Here is a 20,757-nt window from a genome sequence, read left to right on the forward strand (position 1 = left end):
CAAGTAGACTTGTGTTCAATTTTTCATTTTTAATATTTGGTTAAACAAAATACATCTTTGTAAACAAACCCAGCACAAGGCCAACAAAAAAAAGGGAATAAAGCAAGAAAAACAAAGCCTAGGGCTGCCCCTTGCTGGGCATCAGGGTCAGGATGCCCCTTCCTTAAAAGGAGTGGAGCTTTTTGCCCTCGGGCATCACATGGGTCCCTGTTCCTAAGCACCAGAATTGGATATGAACAGAACCAGCCCTGAAATGCTTAAGCGTCTTTGTCCATCCCACTGGCTCATGGACTCCATGTGCATGGGACTCCTTTGCAGCGCCATTTGCACAGGCCCAGGCAGATCTGGAGGGAGGAGTCTCCTCTCCCAGGAAATGGCTTACGACCACTGACAGTGCCAATGGACCCAAGGTCCGCCTTGTGCCAATCAGCAAGGTCGGCTGTAACTTCTGGCTGGTAGTGATTGGAATGTCATTGTGCAGGGTCAGAGCCCCCCATGGTGCCAAGCAGATCCGGTGTAGAAAATGGTACAGATGACCGTGGTTGAGCGTAATGCAGTAGCCACCTGGGGCCTCTGCTACTCGAATAAAAAACGGCCTTGTTGGATTGAAGATCCATGTGCAGAAAAAGTGCTGGTGTAAACATGCACTCCAGTCACAGTGGGGAGACAGCCCTGCTTCACCCCAGTATGCTTGCTCAGGGTCGACATGCAAGCCCCGAGGCTAGCTCTGCTGCCAAGGGAGAAGCCTGGCCATGGGGCGGCTCTCAGACCTGCAGAGACCATGGCTCCCTAAGGGCTGGCCAGGTCACCTGCCTGCCCACCTGCCTTGAAGGCCACCACAGCCACATTGGTGTGTGGTATGATATTTATTTCCTCTACTTATTTTCCAAAATTACAGGAGAAACAATGGTCTAGAACTACTTGAGGTGGGGGCGAGCCAACCTCAGTTGGTGAAGGAAACTACACAAAGGTGCCAGACCCAGAGCCCCGAGCATGACGCACACAGGCCACCTGCGACTCCCATGCCGCAGTGCTGGAGCCCAGGACGGGCCTACCAGTTCTCACTCAAACTGTGAGGCTCACCGTCATGGCAGTTTCCTCCCAACTCTGTCCCCAACTTTGGAGTTCGATGCCAATGGCAGATGTGTTTCTGACTTTGCTGAAATGGGCCAACCAGGAGTGCTGTCCCTCTTCACTGTCTCTGCCCCAGAGCTTCCTGAGTCACTGTCGTGAAATGGGGACACAGTCGGAGTGAAAAGCTCCTGTGACTGCCCATGACTGTCCTAATATGGCTTCAGCCCCACAATGCTAGGCGTCTTTTTCACCACTGTCCTGCTGGAATACCATGCACTTTACCTACTTTGGAATATCAGAACTTTTCAGTATAAAACTCCAAGGCTGGCTAGGATTACAAACGGGGTAAGAGGTGGCATTGTGGATGCAGATGGCATGTGGTGCCACCACAAGGGGCCTGACAGTTTCCTGAGACGCTTATGCTCTGGGTCCTCTGAGCGGGTCACTGGGCTCCGTGTGTACTGTGTACTTGGACACCCTGGTGCCACAGGAGAGAAAAAGAGGAGGCGCCCCCCCTGTGAGCCTGGAGCATCAGTGACAACTACCAGCAGGACCTGTGTCAAGTCCTCATAGAAAGGGGAAATAAGCAAGCGCCCCCAGGGACCCCTTTCCCCTCCCTCTGAGATAGAGAAGGGTGTTCAATGGCTTGCCCTAAGTGTTCAGAGCTCCTCCCTTCTTCCCCAGGCACAGACAGTGCTTGGTGGCTCTGTGACAGTCCACACACCTGTCCTAATGCACTGGCCAAGTTGAGGGGAAACCCAATGAGATGTTTGGGGAAGTGGCTGGACAGACCCATTGTAGAGGCCACAGCACGGCGAAGAGGGCTGGAGGGCTGAGGCGAAGAGCGGGTCCAGGGAACTGTCACACATCCGCCCTCCAGCTCTGATGGGCCTCCACTTCTTCTGGCACCACCAGCAGGAGTTCACAGTTTTTTCCTCGCAAATGGTATTTTAGAAATTTCCTACGGAAGAGGGAATAGGCAACAAGAAATGAGATGCCACTGATTTGCAGGTTGCAGTCTTGGGGTCACCCATTCACCAGAATAGAAACCTCCCCATTTAACACCCATGGCAATCCTCTTTTGTTTGTGACATCGTTTCTCTGTGTAGCCCTGGCTGTCCTAGAACTCACTCTGTAGACAAGGTGGCCTCAAATTCAGAGATCCACCTGCCTCTGCCCCCTGAGTGGGATAAAAGGGGTGCACCACCACCACCACCACCACCAGGCTATCCCTATGGCAATCTTAAAACTCCAGGGGTGACTGACTTAGAGGGTCCATGCTTGGTTACTCCTCCATTCCTGATAGAATTCCAGTCTCAATTTCTGCTCGTTCTCAGATATTACTGCCATTAGTGTGCTGCTGTGAGTTCTAGAACACAGCATATTCTAATGGTTACTAAGTGTCAAACAAACAAAATAGCATAAAACCTGGGCCAGCTCAAGGTAAAGCACTTGCCAAGCAGGCCTGAAAACCTGACTGAGATTCCCAGGAACCCACAGTGGAAGAAGATTAACACCTGAAAATTGTCCTCTGGCCTCCATATATGCCCAGGAGCACATACACAATAATAAAAGGAAAAACTTCAGTTACAGGGCTGGGTGTGGTGGTGGCGTATGCCTTTAATCCCAGCACTCAAGAGGCAAGGGCAGGCAGAAGGTAGATCTGAGTTCAAGGCCAGCCTAGTCTACATAAGGAGTTCTAGGACAGCCGGGACTACATAGACTCTCTAAAACAAAACAACAAAAACTTTAGGTCATAGAGAACTATATCATCTTCCTCTCTCTTAACTGGCAGTTGTCTAAATGGAGAGGTGGCTGTCGGCCCCACCAGACCAGAAAGCTAGAATCATGGATGTGAAACCCGTTCATCAAAGGGATGGAGTCCTAATTGAGTCTTCAATCTAAGACCCTATGACTCCAAGAAGGCAGGTCAAGGATGGAAGGACAGAGGAATTTCCCTTTATCAGATAATCACATGAGCTTGACTTCCCAGAACCCCAAGCTAAAAGCCTGAAAGCCCAGCCTTTGGGGGTCACCTGAGCTCACTCTCTCCTCCAATCCACTCCGGCATCTTGAGTTTGGAGTCAAGGTTGTAGTAGGCCCCTCCCACCTCACGAACGCAGATCCAGTGCTGCCTTTTGAGAGGCAACTTGAGGGGACCCCAGCACAGGCTGGAGGGCAGGTTCATGATGAAGCCCATGACATTACTGAGAGCAATGACACCCACGTCCCTGCAGGAGAGAAAAGGAGTCAGGCTCTGGGACAGCCACTCTGAACGGCTGCCCCCATCCACTTGGGGTTGGCACCATAACCGGCCCTTGTTGGCAAATCAAGTTTGGTTCTCTACCTGCGCTTGTCCCACCAAACAGCCTCATAGCCTTTGGTCTGAAGTGCTGCCATGATGACATTCACATCATAGTTCCCATTTCCCAGCATGCTCTTCTTGTGGGGCGTCACCATAGTGTTTGGAGACAACCTACGGATGGAAAGGAAAAGCTTAGGCTCGCTGATCTGCCCAGCCTCCCCAGCCGTATACCACCAGAAAGCATTTTGCAGCACTGCCCCGGAAGCTGGTTCCCTCGGCAGAACAGTCTCACAAGTTTCTACCTAAGCATCGCATGGCTGGCTCCGGCTAGCCTAGAGATCGCCTCTCCCAGTGCACAACAACTCAGGAAGCCTGAGACCTCGCTGGCCTTCTGGGGAGGAGTGTTACATTGAAGGGGTGACCACAAGAACTGATGCGCAGGCCGGGCCATGGTAACCCACGCCTTTAATGCCAGCACCCGGGAGGCAGAGGCAGGCGGATCTCTGTGAGTTCAAGGCCAGCCTGGGCTACAGAGTGAGTTCCAGGACAGCCAGGGCTACATAGAGAAACCCTGTCTCGATAAACAGAACAAACAAAAAATGCCCCACAGAAGTACTGGTCTTCTTTATGAACTCCGGTCACCACGGCCTTCCTACTGCTGCTCTTTCTCTTGGATACAAACCTTTCTAAAAAACACCGACAAAGCTGGGCATGGGCATGGGAATGGGCGTGGTGGCTGTGGCGACACAGCAGCACACACCTTTAATTCTGGCACTAAGGAGCCAGAGGTAGGACAGTCTCTGTGAGTTTAAGTCCAGCCTCATCTACTTAGTGAGTTGTAGGCCAGTCAGACATAATGAGACCTTCGCTATGGAAGTAAAAAAAACCACTAGTAAGTGATATGTGATGTTTTAAATGGCACAGGTAGTAACTGTTACTCCTGCCTTTTACATTTTAAGTACTCTACTTAAGACCTGTACTTCAGTAATCATTAAATATTCAAAGGTGTGTAGTAGTTGAGACAGGCATCATAACTGCATGAACTGGAGCCGAGTGAAAGGCAATAAAAACTAACGAGGTCTATATTAAACTGGAACGTAGAACTCATCTACAGACTGTGTGTGTGTGTGTGTGTGTCCGTCCGTCCAAAATTAAAAGCACAAAGAATCAATTGAAAAGAAACAAACCTTATAGGCAGAGGCAGGTGAATCTCTGAGTTTGAGGCCAGCCTGATCTACATACAGATTGAGTCCCAGGACAGCCAGGGCTACACAGAAAAGCCCTGTCTTGGAAACAAACAAAAAACCTTATACCAGATAAACAAAACTCAACTGTAGCTCTGGTGGCCTACCCAGCCTTCAACTAAGGTCTCCATACTAGCTCAGGCTGGCCCTGAAATCAGGATCCTCTTGCCTCAGCTCCAAAGTGCCAGGATTAGAGGTATGCACCGCCCCACCCATTTCAAGCCCTTTTCTTTTTTACTGCTCCTTTTAGCAATTCCATTTTCCAGCTGAGGCTTGTACTGAAAGGCATTTCTCATCTTATTATTTTGTTTCATAGTCTAGAAAAGCCAGGAGATGAGGAAGGCCATCTTGACTGGAGGGTTAACATATCTTTTTGTTGTTGTTTTGGGACAGGGTCTCTGTACATTGCCCTGGCTGTCTAGTAACTCACAGAAATCTGCCTGCCTCTACCTCCCAAGTGTTGGGATCAAAGGTGTTGTGTCACAGGATGGGTCAATATGTCTCTGGCATTCCTATAAAGGGAGAGGGAAATGTGGTAGGTTCTTCAGGAAGGAAGATATCCAGAGGTTGCACCATGTCACTTCCAGGAAAAAAAAAACAGCATCCATACTGATTTGGGGTGGGTGTTGGCAGTTCGAAAGCCTTACTCCTACCAAGCAAACACTCTGCCAACTGAGCTATATCATGAGCCCCATTTTTCAAAAATAAACATGCCCTTGGCTTTGTTTAAAACTCTCCAACTGCAGAGGCTGGTAGTGCACACTTGTAATCCCACAATCTCAAGTCTGAGGCAGGACTGACTGCTGAGAGTTCCAGGCCAGCCGGGCCAGTGTGAGAAAGACACCGTCTCAAAAAACTAAAGTGGGATGGGGTAGCTGGAGGATGACCCAGTCCTCACATGGTGGCTCAAAAACATCTGTAACTCCAGTTCCAGGGGATCTGAAGCCCTTTCCTGGCCTCCATGAGCAATGGACACAAGTGAGGCACAAACATACATACAGTCAAAACAGCCATACCCATAAAACAAAAACAAGCAATATGAGCAGTCTCTCTCGGAATCCTGGGGCTCTACCGCTTCACCTGTCACAGTGACCTATTTTACTTTGTTTTGTGTTGCAGAGCCTCACTATGTAACTAGCTGGAGCTCACTAGGTAGGGCAGGTTAGCACTGAACTCAGAGATCTTCCTGCCTCTGCCCCCCAAGTGCTGGGATTAAAGGCGTGTGCCACCATACTGGGTAGGCATCACAGGGATTTAGGGCTGGAGAGTTAACCCTGGGTAAGGGCACTGACTACTCTTCTAGAAGACCCAGGTTTGATTTCTAGCACCCACATGATGGCTCCTAACAACCTGGAATTCCAGTTTCTGGGGAAAAGGGCTCACTTGCTCATCTCTAGAGCAAAGGCACCAATTCCTCATGCTGCGACCAAATGTCGTTTACCTGCTCAATACTCAATACTAGGACTACTGCTCTAGTAAATGCCTCCTTCAGTCCTCACACTAGGAGGTATGAATTCTAGGACTACTGCTCTAGTAAATGCCTCCTTCAGTCCTCACACTATGAGGTATGAATTCATTCCATTTAAGAAAAAACATCCTGAGGTGTGGAGCTGAAAAGATGGCTCATTGGCTAGGAGTGTTTGCTCTTCTGGAGGCCCTGAGTAGTTCCCAAAATCCACAGCAGGCAGCTCACAGCCATCCAAGTCCAGCTCCTAGGGATCTGATGCCTCTAGGTTCCTCGGGTACCTGCACTCATGGGCACATACTCATACATAATTTTGTTGTTGTTGCTTGTCTTGTTTTGGAGACAGGGATTCTGTGTAGCTTTGGAGCCTTTTCTGAAACTAGCTCTGTAGACCAGGCTGGCCTTGAACTCACAGAGATCCACCTGGCTCTGCCTCCCGAGTGCTGGGATTAAAGGCAACCTCCACCACTGTCCGGCCATACATAAGTTTTTATATGCCATTTTCTTTCAATATATTTTCTGCTTCAAGCCCCCAACCCCAATTACCCAGTGAAAGCCCAGGACTGGGCACTTAAACAAGAGACCTCAAAAAGCCAAGGCAAACCAGCCTAAGATTAGCAGGCTCCCTCCAACAGGACCACAGTCTGGATGCTATTGTCTGCACTCAGAGCCTGATAGTAAAAGCTGGTGTGGAATAAAGTAGTTTCAGAAGCTAGCCCCTACAGGGGCTTTCTGCAATAGGGTACCCTTAACAGGGCCAGGCTGTGTAAAGAGTGGTGGTTGTTGGCCTTGTCAAAAAGTTCTTCCCATAGGCATCCAGAAATTGGGCCCCTAGGCAGCAGAAAGCAGCCCTAATCTGGGCCATGGCTGTGGGTGGTCCTTTTTTTTTTTTTTTTTTTTTTTTTTTTTTTTTTTTAAATGTACCTTTTTCTTTTCTTTTCTGGTAATTTTTAAATAATAAAAATAATTTTTTATTCTAAAGTTAGGTGATTTAAAAACATTTTTTTTTCTTTTCTTATGAAAGGTATCAATGGGTGGTGGTGATACACACCTTTAATCCCAGCAGGGAGGCAGAGGCAGATGGATCTGTGAGTTCAAGGCCAGCCTGGGCTACAGAGCCAGTTTCAGGACAACCAGAGCTGTTACACAGAGAAACCTGTTTTGAACCCTCCAACCACCCAAAAAAAAGGTCTCATGTAGCCTAGGCTAACTTCAGAGTCACTATGTAGCTGAGGATAACTTCAAACTCCTAATCCTTCTGCTTCCAACTCCTAGGTTCTGGGAATGCTAGGCTTGTGCCATGCCAGCACATGAAGTCAGGTGGTTTTCACTGTCCATGAACACTAACAGTTGATTCAAACCTGGATTCATGAGAACCCAGTTGTCCTGCTTACAGTGGAGACCCAAGAGTCAGGGTGGGATGGGAGGTGGTAACCGGCTGCTGAGCAGAAAGGTCTGTTGAGTCCTGAGTCCCGAGGCTGAAACATGAGCACTAGGGCAAAGGTTCTCTCCTGGCAGTGGGAGAGAGCAGTGGAGAGGAGGCCAAGCTTGGGTGGCAGCAGACCCTTTCCCTCCACCCACTCTTCAGGAACCTATTGTGTGGCTTCCATCTTTCCTGGAGAGTCTCTGACCAATACAAGGAAGAAGACATCACCGGAGACCGCTAAGACCTCAACCTCCCATTGGCTACCTCCCTGCAGGCTCATGCCCAGAGCAGTGCTCTCCTGAGCCTCCCAATCCCATGCTCATTAGTGGAGGCTCTGAGAGGCATCTAATATTTCAATACAGGAACAACAGGATGAGCCAGCAAGCAAAGCGGCTTCCTGCAGGAATTCCAGGAGTCCCTAGCATACAGTCTTCATCCTGAGTCTCCAGGAGGAGACTACACATTGTGCTTCAGCCCTCAACACCAGACTACACAGACATCTGTTCCGAAGGCCGCTTCTCAAGACTGCTGTCCCAGGATCTCTCGTCCTGCTCTCATCTCTTAAAAACTCTTAAGATTCAGACCCTTGCCGGGCAGCAGTAACACAGGCCTTTAATCCCAGTACTCGGGAGGCAGAGCCAGGAGGATCTCTGTGAGTTTGAGGCCAGCCTGGTCTACAGGCACCAAAACTACACAGAGAAACCCTGTCTCGTGGTGGTGGTGGGGAGATTCAGACCCTCTCTTGCCTATTCTCATTCTTTCCTAAGTGGAGGCCCCTAGTCTCACACTGGGCTTTTGAAAGACTCCCAGACTCATCTCCTTGACTCCAAACTCTCCTTCCCACAGGTCAGTGCACACATTTCTGCCACACTCACCAAGGCATCATTTCCCCTCCTTTTCTGGGACTGACAGTACAGCCTACCGCCTGTTGGCCAACTCCGGGTCCCATCCTACCTAACCCACTGCTGTCCTCTCCAGGGAGCCTGGTATACTGCAGGCATGAACTATGTGGCCTTCAGTACTTTATCCTACTTCTGACTACAAACCAAATCCCACAGCTTCTTTTGGCTCAACCTCACATGCCCCTCTCTTCCACAGAATCCCTCCAGACTCCGAAAATGGAGGGAGACTCAGAGGATCACACATAATCCAAATTTATCCAAACACCATCAATACTAATTTATTGAAGAATTCCTTTGGCAAGCATTCAAACAATGAGTCCCTGGAACTCTTTAATGTTACCTCTCAGCCAGGCATTGGCATCTAATAACCATGTCGAACTGATCAATATAGGGAACGATGACACAGGACTGTTATCTAGCACTTGGGAGGTAGAGGGCAGAGGATCAGAGGCTCAGTATCATCTTATATATAACAAGTTCCAGATCAGTCTGGGCTACATGAGATCTCCTTTCAAAGACAAATCTGAACTGATCAATATAGGAAATGCTAACAGTTTCCATTCCATTCTACAGGGCTGGTCGTCTGTAGAAGAGGGATTGTCTACCTCTAGCTCTCCCCCTGCCTCCCCAAAGTCCTTTCTTTTACTTTTAAGGATACCTGACTGCCCACTGGCTCAGCTGCTTCATGGGGCGTCATCCTTTAATCCTTCTACAGAAGTCTTTACTGTAAATAAGAAAGCCAAGGTGTAAGGGCTGCAGTGGCTTGCACAGTCGCGCCCAGCTGCCAGGTAAGCGGCAGAGGGAGGAAGCAGCCGGAAGAGGACACCGAACCGCCCACGGTCACTTCCCACAATGCTCCAGCAGCACTCCGCCAGTGCTCTTGGGTAGAGTGTCTGCTGCCCAGGACAGCTTGCTCATTTCTACAGAAATGCTGGGGCTCACAGCCAACCTCTGGTGTCGGCTGCTGCTTGGGTAAGATTCAAACCTCTAAGGTGAGCTCTAGCCCAGGTTACCTCTCCAAAGTCACTACTATGCCTGCAATGGTAGTGATTTTGGATTTTAATGAAGAGGGAGAGGGAGGGAGGGAGGGAGAGAGTTAATCAACTTTTTTCTCCCTTAATTCTTTCTTTCGTCAGAATTTCCTAGTTTGTTTCTAAATGAAGCACAGCTCCTCCCATCACAGGCTTGGATGAGCTACTCCAATCCCTAGAGGCTAATACTCAGCACCTTAGCCAGGCAGAGGCAGGCAGAGCTCTGCGTGTGAGGCCAGCCTGATCTACAGAGTAAGTTCCATGACAGCCAGGGCTACACAGAGAAACCCTGTCCGAAAAACCAAAACAAACAAACAAAAACCCTCACCTCAGCACTCTTCTCAGTTTCTCACCTTCTCAGACTTTTAAATGTGGCTCCTCCCATTTCTCATGACTGAATGGTGAAGAAACCAGAGTGCTTACTTACCCTTTGTGACCATTCACCAACGCCTAACCTTCCGGTTCCTTTTTTCATTAGAGTTCCTCTGTCACCCGGCTAGTTTCTGTCTAATTAGATTTTAATAACTATTCTATTTAGGAGGGAGTGCAGAGCTAGTTGCAAGAACATCTGATCACTAAAACAATGAGAAAGGGCCAGACAAAATATTTTAGGCCTAAGCCTAAAGTAGCCGAGCCAAAAAAAAAAAAAAAAAAAAAAAAAAAAGTAACCCCTAGCTACTACAGGGGCTGAAGAGATGGCTCAGTGGTTAGAGCATTGGTTATTCTTCCAAAGACCCAGGTTTGGTTCCCAGTATGCACATGGCTGCTGACAACCATCTATAACTCCAGTTTCAGAGAATCCAACACATGTATGTGGTGCAAAGACATTCATGCAGGCAAACCCACACACACATAAAACACAGTGAATAAGATCAAATAAATGCTACCACAAGATGATGTGTACAGTGGCAGAACACTGGCCTAGCATGCATAAGGCCAGAAATTCAATCCCTAGCACCACAAAAGATAAAAACTATCCTATGAGTTCACCTCTGAACCCTTCTTTTTCAAAGTTTGGAGATATATACATATGAAATACACACTGATGGCACGGGCCCGCTGTCTGAGGTATCTTCTCCGAGATCAAGGCTCAGTTATACCTGACCCCCCACCCCCCCACCCTGCTGCTAGTCAGCATTAGCTCTGTTCTAAATTCTTACTCATTTCTCTTCCAAGCATGAGTCACGTCATCTCCACAACTCTATTAAAACCCCACCCTGCTTTTGTATTTCTCCTCCTTCAACTGGCTAAAACTCAATTGCCAGGATGAACTTCCTCTCAACAAATGGCTCTTATCAACACTTTCCTTCCATTTCCACCACATGAGACACATTTTTAAACCAGCATGGATTAATCTTGTCAGCTTTCTTCTCTCTGAATACCAGTTTCTTTTCTTTTTTTTAAGAGAGGGAGAGAGCGCACACACGAGCATGCATGCACGTGCATTGGTGGTTTTTACCTATATGCATTTGTATGACGTTGCAGATCCCTTGGAACTGGAGTTAGACAATTGTAAGCTGCAGCGTGGGTGCTGGGAATTGAACTTGAGGTCTCTGGAAGAGCAGTCAGTGTTCTTAACTGCTGAGCTCCATGAATGCCAGTTTCTAAAGAGACCATCTATTCATTTTTAAACCGCTCCACTGTGCATGGCTCTCTCTCTGCACCTCAGTCTCTTAGACCTGCCCTGCGAATAGCCCCCAGGTGTCCTGCTCAGCTTGTTTTCTCTACAACGTTTCCCGGCACACTGCAAGTGGCTAGTCTTTCTCTCACCTTTTTCCTTTATATTTTCTTCTGGATTCCTTCCACATGTGGGGGTAGGAAGGGTGACGTCCCTACTTACCCACACAGATAAAAATGCTCTATAATAGAACTCCTTCTCTGGAATTCTCTTATGGTCAGCCTGTACTGTGCGAACACAGAAATATACCACAATTTGCAAAAGCTTCAAAAGGAACAGTGCCCTGGTCTGTTGCTGAAGGGCTTCTCTCCAGGTTCCACCAAGCCCCGCAGTCCCACAATCCACGTATACAATAATCACTCAGACGCTTATATTACTTATAAACTGTATGGCTGTGGCAGGCTATAGAGTGATATCCACAGCACTGGTCCCTTGTGGGTGCTCAGCAGATATTTACCATCTTTCACTCAGGGAAGAGGTATCTGAAAGACACCCACTGTTATCCACAACCATTTGATGATACGGCCCAGACCCCCAGTCCAGCCCACTTACTAGCTGGAAAGGGAGCTACTGAAGTTCCTGCTTCTCTGATGAGCTTTTCCAGTCTACAGCAAGCAGCCAGGAGGAGAACTTTGGAGGCAGGCCCTGGAGCTGTAAAGCTTGGGCCCAAATCTGACCATTAGCAACTACAAACTCCATGTCCTGGTTTCTTCTTCTGGAATAATGAGAAACAACAGAGCCTACCTCCTAAGCTGGGTGTGAGACTCAGCTGCCTGCACAAAGAAGGCCTTCAGAATGGTGTAAAGTGTTGGTTTGTTAGTGGTCTCAGGATGATTAACTCGCTCCCATGAGACTGGACTAGGCCCTCTGGATACAGAAGACGGTTGATTGGCTCCAACTGTTTGGGGGGCACCCAGGCAGGGGGATAGGGATATGTCCCTGGTCTAAGGGTAGGCTTCTGGAATCCGGTGCCTGTGGTGTGACACCCTGCACAGCCTTGGTGCAGTGGGAAGGGGCTTGGACCTGCCTAGGCTCAGTGTGCTGGGCTTTGCTGACTCCCCATGGGAGATCTCAATTTGGGGGATGTGGGGTGGCTTAGGAAAGAGGGCTTGGGAGGTGGGAGGAGGGAGGGGGGGTCTGTGGATAGCATGTGGAGTGAGTAGGAAATTTCTTAATAATGAAAAAAAAAAAAGATATTAACTCCTCTGTCCGTCCAGGAGCCAAACTCATAGAGGTCAAAATCTGTCAACTTGAGTACCACTAACTACATAATACCACTAACTAACTGGTAAATAATCTGACATTTACTTACTGGTGGGTAAAACTAGGCAAACTCCATAAACTCAGTCCTGGTTCCCCGGATCATTGCTAAGGTTGCTCTGAGAGTGTTAACACACACCACAAAGTACCAAGCACACTCAGGTACTCACGGTGAGTCATTTCCTTCTCCCTGGTTATAGATTAGGAAACAATTCAGAGCTGCCCAGAAGAAACATTAACAGTTGCCCAAAAGGAAGAAGTTCAGAAGCTGGGTCCTCCTCCTTTCTGTCACATGACTGGGTGGTCGAAGACACGTTTCTTACCTCCGAAGCGTGCTCTGTACTTGTAGACAGTGGTCGTGGAGCACAAAGCACATCTGCCCTGCTGAGGCAGAGGCCTTACTCTGGTCTTTTTTTGTTTGTTTGTTTTTTCGAGACAGGGTTTCTCTGTGTAGCTTTGTGCCTTTCCTGGAACTCACTTGGTAGCCCAGGCTGGCCTTGAACTCACAGAGATCCGCCTGGCTCTGCCTCCCGAGTGCTGGGATTAAAGGCGTGCGCCACCACCGCCCGGCCCCTTACTCTGGTCTTTATCGGCACTGGGAAACAAGCACTGCTCTCGTTGTGGAGCACTAAGAGCACTGGGTTAGAATGCTTTTCAGGATAAGTGGTCCACACCTCTGCTTCACAAGTCACCCCAAACAGGCTGATTCTGGCCCCAATTCCTGTCTGTGCAGCAGTTATTTCATCTCCCACTGGGGATATCAGAGAGGTCCTCTGGGGTCTCAGAGTATCCTTGAGGTCTGGGTATTCCAAACCTTTCCCAGCTCACCGTCAAAGCTGCTCCGGACTGCAGTCGTGCTGCTGGGTCCTGCAAGACACTACTCAACTCTTCAAAAGTCCAAGCAATGGGCCTGAAGCTGAACTCGGACCACTTGGGGAGTGACAGATTTGGTCTAAAGGGTCCAAAAGGCAATCACTTTTCTTTCGGGGAGACAGTGCCAGGGATTGTACCTAGGACCTCCTGCATAATGTGCAAAGGCGCCATCACCGAATTTCTCACTAGCCCCAGAAGGCCATCACACTGCAGCGGGAGGAGAGGTCTGGAGTCAGCTCCTCTCAAAGTGCTGCTGTTCAGAAGCTGCTTTGGACAAATTACTTGATCTTTCTGTCCCCTGCTCTATCAGCAAAACGACCGTGAAGAGTGCCATACAAAACAATGTATGAAGAGCACCGTGGCCAGCACATGGCCTCAGGAAAGCTAAGCATTGTGGGTACACTTTTCTTGTGATGCCCATCATGTCCCACCTTTGGTGACAGATGACAGTGGATGTATGGTGTCTCCCTTCTAGACTGTAAAGTCCTTCGTGGCAGGGTCTGGAAAGGTGTCATTATAGCAGTGACTACCACGGGGAGATACGAACTTGAACTCAACCCTGAGTCCATGGCTGGCCGGGTTATTTGGAGGAAATTAAGGATCTCTACAGAGCTCTGTCTCCATCACAAGATGGGAATAACACTCTCAACATGGGGTCCCCTGTCTGGCCAGATCCGTGGTATCAACACAACTGAGGCTACTCCATAACAGATGGACCAGAGATGGCGAGTTATCGCCCATTCCTGTGCTCCTTATAGCGGCCGACAGCGTCTAATTCCAAACGTAGGTTTGAAGGTTTACGTGCCTGAGGCGATGCACCACCCACACAAATTCAGAAATACCAAGTGGGGATCAAGATGCCAAACAGGACAGCCTTACCTCTGGAAAATCTCCTGCAGCGTTTCCCGCGTGAAGGCGTTGCTGTCCTGGAAGACGTTGTTGAGGGCGTGAAGGGCACAGAGCTCCCTGCGTTGCTTCTCATGGTAGATTTGGGGGGGTGCTGCCTGGGGAAGCTCCAAGGATTCAGATTTGGACTTGTCCCCTTTCCATGGCATGCAACTCATGTTTTTCGATTTAGGTTCCAGACAGAGCCGATAAACACCCCCACCTCCTTCCCTCCTGAATCAGAAGGTCTAGGCTTCTCTGTCTTCAGATTCCTGAGGTTTCACCTTATTCTCTGGTGTCCATGATTTATGCTTTGTCACTGGGAGAAAAGGTTGGAATCAAAAGGGACCAAAAAAAAAAAAAAAAAAAATCCACCTCTTCTTGTCTTCTCGGTAGAAAAAAATAACTTTTGGATTAGTTTATTTAGCCACCACTTTCAAAGTGCAGAATTAAAAAGAACATATAAAACGTAAGATTGATAAGATTTCACTACCTCCCCTCCCACCCCCTTTGGGGGGGAAAAAAAAAACCACGCTTTCCTGGCTGTGTTTTCCTCTCTGCTGATGCCAACTAGGCCTCAATGCAGGAGGGCAAAGCCGAAGGGGTCACACCGCTCCTTTTCTTCCATTTCGTCCGAATCTCAACGCCACGGACTCCGAAGACGCGGTTGGCTGCTGGGGGAGAAGAAAACGCCCGAAGCCAACAGCTAGCGAGGGCCGGCGGGCGTGCGGTCGCGGGCCGCGCGGGGGCTTCGGGGGCAGTCCTCCATGCCCGCCGGCAGGCTGGCGGCCTCGGCCCGGCGGAGGAGGAGGAGGAGACGCTTGGCCTCGGCGGCGCGGGCGGAGCCGCGGGACGGCCGGGGGAAGGGGAGCGGCGGCCGGGGCGCCGCCGCAGGGAGGTCCCCGCCGGGCCCGCGAGGGTGCGGCCGGACGCCCGCCTCGCCCGCGCAGCCCTGGCCCACCCGGCTGGCCGTCCCCGCCGCGACCTCCCGCCGTCACGTGAGGCGAGCTCCGGCGCCCTCCCGTTGCCAGCCCCGCGGGGACCGCTCGTCGCCCCCCTCGGCTTCCACCGGGAGAGCGGGCGGGTCACCACCTGGGCCGCGCGCGGGCGAGCAGGAGGCAGAGCGGGCGGGCGGGCGGCAGAGCGGCGGGCGGGCGGGCGCGCGCACCTGAGCCCGACGTCAGCGGCGCTCACCCGGCGCGCGCCCCGGACACGCCCCCGCGCTGACCCCGCCCACCAACCCCGCGTCGCCCCTGACGTCTGTGTGAAGCCGTCTGCGCCCGCAGAACGGGGTGGGAGGGGAACGGGGAATCTCCGCGGGGCTTGTGGTTCGGGGAGCGGACCGGCGGGGCGGCGGAGCCCCGCAGTAGCCGGGCAAGGTCGATCGGTAGCGTCTCCGCAGCTCCGCCCCGGCGCCGGCTGGCTGCCTCCGCGGGGCGGAGTGCTTGCTTTCTGGAGCCTGGATCTGGATCGCAGCGGCGGCTGCCGCCCCGGGCCCACTTCTGTTCACTAGATTTCCAAACACTCTACCAACGCGGCGGTCGGGCACAGTTCTTGGTTGGTGAACCCGACCGCCTCCTGTTTTCTAGGAGCGCTGAGGGCAGGAGCCTCGCCGGGAGTCATATTTCACATGGAAAGGAGAGTTCTGTTTCAGATCCTTGGTGGTGTCGTATTCACGTTCACGTCACACAAACCACTGCCCTTTTGCTCTGCCACCTCCTCTTGGTGGCTGTCACTTGGTCTTCCTTTCTGTGTTTTCTTTTTTTCCTTCCCGTCCTCCTCCTTTTACTCTCTCTCTCTCTCTCTCTCTCTCTCTCTCTCTCTCTCTCTCTCTCTCTCTCTCTCTCTGTGTGTGTGTGTGTGTGTGTGTGTGTGTGTGTGTGTCCGTCCATCCTCTAGCCTAGCTGGCCTCGAACTCATTAAAAAACCAAGAATGACTAGTTTGTGCAGGGCCTGGTACTCTTATCAACTAGGGCTCCCTATTTTCTGAGTTTAGACCTGAGTACATTATGTCAAAAGGCAGACAATTTGAAGTTTCCCGTGGATTTAAATTGTCATTGTCTCTAGCTCCCTTCCTTTCGGATTTTGGTTTGGAAAGCAACAGATTCACACTTTCAAAGCAGTGGTTCCTCCAATCCTCAAGACTATTCCAATCCACAGTGTTATGCAACACTTCTGACTGATTGCCAGGAGGCAGGGAGTCCTCTGACTCTACCTGGACTACTTTTGAATTATCTTAAAGGTTTGTGTGATTTGTAACACCAAACAGTTACAGTGTATTTGCATAGGATTTAGCTCCTAGGGACTTGCTGTGCCACCAACATTATTGTAAACACTTTACATATATGAACTAACTTGTTTGCTGCCAAGTGTCATATCAGGCATTTCTCTCTTCGATGCACAAAGAAGCTGATCAAGTTGTTTGAAATCACTGTATCTGTAGTGAATTAAGGGTTTGAACTTGGGCTAAACTGTCAGAAAGAGAACCTAAAGATGGATAGGGAATTACCTCTAAAGTGTCACTTTTTACACTTATTCTCACTTTCAATTCAAAAAGTGAGTGTTCCATGTATCATTTCTGCGCAAAATCCTATAGTGAAAAGGACATTTTTTTTTCCAGTCAGGCACCAAGGTATTCTGAAACTAACCTTTTCCTGGTCATAAGATGCTAAATATTAACCAAAGCAATAGAGTTAATACAAGTGACACCTCTGCTCACACCCTCAGACAAGCAGTGAGCAACCACCAATTGAATTCTGAATACCTGGAGATACTGTCAGAACCCACAAATAAGGTCTACAAGGCTGCCTCTCACTTCAGATGCCACTTAGGAGTCTCAACCGCTGGAATTTCTGGCCTACCTACTCTATAAACATTCTCATGGCCCTTCCTTGATCCAACTTAATCTGCTACAATAGCTCACTCAACCCAGGGATGAACTATACTCACATTTACATGTTTATTACAAAGAATAACACCAAGTGTACAGAAGAACAGTCAAATGAGAGAGACATACAGTAAAGTATGTAGGGAGGGGGCTTCCATGCCTTCTTAGGGCTTGAGAATCGATTCAGTCACTGAATTGCTCACAGCATAAGTGAGGACCTGAGTTTGGCTCTCCAGCACCCACGTAAAAAGTCAGGCAGGAGGGTATATGCCTTGTCATCTCAGGAGAAGCAGAGGCAGGAAGATCCTTAGGGTTTCCTGGGCAGCTAGTCTAGTCAAATCAGTAAGATGAAAGACTCGTCTAAAAAATAAGACAGAGGGGCCTGGAGAGATTGTCCAACAGTTAAGAGTTCTTAGCTCCCACATGGCACTCACAGCCACCTGCAGCTCCAGTTCCAGGGGATCTGATGTCCTCTTTCAGCATCTGTGGGCACCTGGCATGCAGGCAAAGCAGTCATATACATAAAATAAAAATAAATCTTTTTAACAGTGGCATGATGATCCATGCCTTCGGGAGACAGAGGCAGATGGATAGCTGTGAGTAGAGCATATGATGATGATGATATATACACACACATATATCATATACATATATACACATATATACATATACATGTATACATATGTGATGGAGCTGGGGCTGGCAAGATGGTTCATCTAGTAGAGGTGTGTGTGCTGTAAAAGCACAAAGACCTGAGTCTGATCACCAGAACCTACATAAAGACGGAAGGAGGAGCCACCTCCACAAAGGTGTCTTCAAAGTGCCACGTGTGTGCATGGCATATGTGCCCACCACATGTCACACACACAACAATGAGTAACTTTAAAAAAAAAAAAAAAAAAAAAAAAAAAAGGAAGAGTGGTTGAGGAGACACCCAGTGTGAATTTCTGGCCTCCACACATATAAGTACACATGTGCATGCATGCATAACACACACACACACACACACACACACACACACACACAACCTTCATGTATCCAGTATCCAGTTCTCTGTTAGACTTTGTCCTTTAGAGGAAGGTTGTCATTTTTATTTTATTTTATTTTTGTGTATGGGTGCTTTGCCTGCATGTATGTTTTTGTGCCACGGGGATGCCTGGTGCCCTAGAATGCCAGAACTGGAGTTATAGATGGTTGTGAGCAACCCGGTGAGTACTGAGAACCAAACCCCTGCCCTCTGGAACAGCAGCCAGTGCTCTTAACCACTGAACCATCGCTCCAGCCCCCTGTCTTAGTTAGGGTTTCTATTGCTGTGAAGAGACAACATAACCATGGCAACTCTTTTTTTTTTTTTTTTGAGCTGAGGATCGAACCCAGGGCCTTGAGCTTGCTAGGCAAGCGCTCTACCACTAAGCTAAATCCCCAACCCCTTTTTTAAAGTCATCTTTTTTTATAATTTATTTATTTTTATTTTATGTACATTGGTGTTTTGCCTGCATAAATGTCTGTGCCAGGGTGTCAGATCCCCTGGAACAGGAGTTATAGACAGTTGTGAGCTGCCATGTGGGTGCTGGGAAGTGAACCCAGGTCCTCTGGAAGAGCAGCCAGTGCTCTTAACCGCTAAGCCATCTCTCTAGCCCCATGGCAACTCTTAAAGAGGAAAATATTTAATTGGGGTGGCTCACTTACAGTTTCAGAGGTTCAGTCCATTATAATCATGGTGGGGAGCATGGCAGCATGCAGGCAGACATGGTGCTGGAGTAGTAGCTGAGAGTCCTACATCTTGCAGGCAACAGGAAGTCAACTGAGACACTGGGTGGTATCCTGAGCATAGGAAACCTCAAAGCCCGGCCCCACAGTGACACACTTCTTCCAACAAGGCCATATCCACTCCGATGAAGTCACACCTCCTAATAGTGCCACTTCTTATGAGATTATGGGGCCAATTACATTCAAACTACCACACCATGTTTCAGGGAGGGATTTTATGGAAGTTTCATTACATAAGTATCATAGATGAAATCATTAGCCATGGGTGACTAACTCAAGCTGCAGTCTTTTCTTTCCCCAAAGAGTGGGTCATAGGACCAAGCTCTCTTTTTAAATCTTTCATTTTAATCTGTCTGTGAAAACTCTCTGTCCAACTGACTTGCTGGTATGCAGAAAGAAAATGTCACTCTGGAGATTCCAATAGTTTAAGGAACTGTTTAATAGGAGATAGACTAAGACCTACCACACCTTTCATATTGCCCAATCGCTAGTGAAGAAAAAAATGCCTTGATATTTGGGTTTTCTAAGAAATCAAAATTTCATTTATTATTTATTTATTTATTTATTTATTTAGATTTTTTGATAGTGAGTTTCTCTGTGTAGCCTTGGCTGTCCTAGAACTCATTTTGTAGGCCAGGCTGGCTTTGAATTCACAGAGATCTGCCTGCCTCTGCCTCCAGAGTGCTAGGATTAAAGGCATGCACCATCACTGCCCGACAAAATTTTAATATTTTAACTACATCATGGGATCATATAGGCTGAGTAATGAGCAATTTACCTAGGAAAAAAGGGGGGCATCAAAATAACTTATCAGAACTCCTTCAGTAAAATGGCAGGATACAAGATCAACTCAAAAAAGTCAGTAGCTCTCCTATACACAAATGATAAAAGGGTTGAGAAAGAAATCAGAGAAACATCACCATTTACAATAGCCAAAAATAATATACAATACCTTGGGGTAACACTAACTTAACAAGTGAAGGACCTGGTTGATAAGAACTTTAAGTCTCTAAAGAAAAAAATTAAAGAAGATATCAGAAAATGGAAGGATCTCCCATGCTCATGGATAGGTAGGATTAGCATAGTAAAAATGGCGATCTTACCAAAAGCAATCTACAGATTCAACGCAATTCCCACCAAAATCCCAACACAATTTTTCACAGACTTGGAAAGAACAATACTCAACTTCATATGAAAAAAAAAAAAAAAAAAAAAACAGGATAGTTAAAAGAATCCTGTATAATAAAGCAACCTCTGGAGGCATCACCATCCCTGACCTCAAGCTCTACTATAGAGCTATAGTAATAAAAATAGTTTGGTACTGGCATAAAGCCCGACATACAGACCAATGGAATTGAATTGAAGACCCTGACATTAATCCATACATATATGAACATCTGATTTTTGACAAAGAAGCCAAAACTATACAATGGAAAAAAGAAAGTATCTTCAACCAATGGTGCTGGCATAACTGGATGTCAACATGTAAAAGATTACAAATAGATCCATATCTGTCACCATGCACAAAACTCAAGTCTAAGTGGATCAAAGACCTCAACATAAATCCAGTTACACTGAACTTGATAGAAGAGAAAGTAGGAAGTACTCTTGAATGCACTGGCACAGGAGATCTCTTCCTAAACATAACACCAGCAGCACAGACACTGAGAACAACAATTAATAAATGAGACCTCTTGAAACTGAGAAGATTCTGTAGGGCAAAAGACACAGTCAATAAGACCAAAAGACAGTCTACAGAAGACCTTCACCAACCCCACATCTGACATAGGACTGATCTCCAAAGTATATAAAGAACTCAAGAAACTAGACATCAAATTCCTGAACAATTGGGAATCAATCTACCTCAAGACCCAATGATACCACTCTTGGGCATATCACCAAGAGATGCCCAATCATACCACAAAGATACATGCTCAACTATGTTCTTAGCAGCACT

At 48.2% G+C, this 20,757-nt stretch overlaps 1 protein-coding gene across 2 annotated transcripts; it reads right to left on the minus strand.

Moving 5' to 3' along the window:
• Positions 1-9: 9 nt before the first annotated feature.
• On the minus strand, positions 10-15,277 carry Josd1 (Josephin domain containing 1). 2 transcript variants are annotated; one of them, XM_028871157.2, is made up of 4 exons: positions 14,138-15,019; positions 3,422-3,550; positions 3,111-3,305; positions 10-2,035 (listed from the first exon to the last, which is right to left on the minus strand). In XM_028871157.2, the coding sequence occupies exons 1-4, from the start codon at positions 14,320-14,322 to the stop codon at positions 1,936-1,938; spliced, it is 609 nt and encodes a 202-aa protein (XP_028726990.1). In that variant the 5' UTR covers positions 14,323-15,019; the 3' UTR covers positions 10-1,935. The 2 variants fall into 2 exon arrangements, with proteins under 2 accessions (XP_028726990.1, XP_028726991.1); XM_028871158.2 differs by having other exon boundaries at positions 1,947-2,035; positions 3,121-3,305; positions 14,138-15,277.
• Between the last annotated feature and the right edge of the window lie 5,480 nt (positions 15,278-20,757).

Source organism: Peromyscus leucopus, chromosome 20 (genome assembly GCF_004664715.2).
Source record: "Peromyscus leucopus breed LL Stock chromosome 20, UCI_PerLeu_2.1, whole genome shotgun sequence".
NCBI classification, from domain to species: Eukaryota; Metazoa; Chordata; class Mammalia; order Rodentia; family Cricetidae; genus Peromyscus; species Peromyscus leucopus.

Excerpts from the sequence above, each read along its gene's own strand:
- Josd1 (XM_028871157.2), bottom strand. The coding sequence starts at position 14,322 with ATGAGTTGCATGCCATGGAAAGGGGACAAGTCCAAATCTGAATCCTTG. Across the intron at positions 3,306-3,421 it reads GTTTGGTGGGACAAGCGCAG|GGACGTGGGTGTCATTGCTC; the intron begins GTAGAGAACCAA and ends TCTCTCCTGCAG. Across the intron at positions 2,036-3,110 it reads GGAGGAGAGAGTGAGCTCAG|GAAATTTCTAAAATACCATT; the intron begins GTGACCCCCAAA and ends CCTCTTCCGTAG.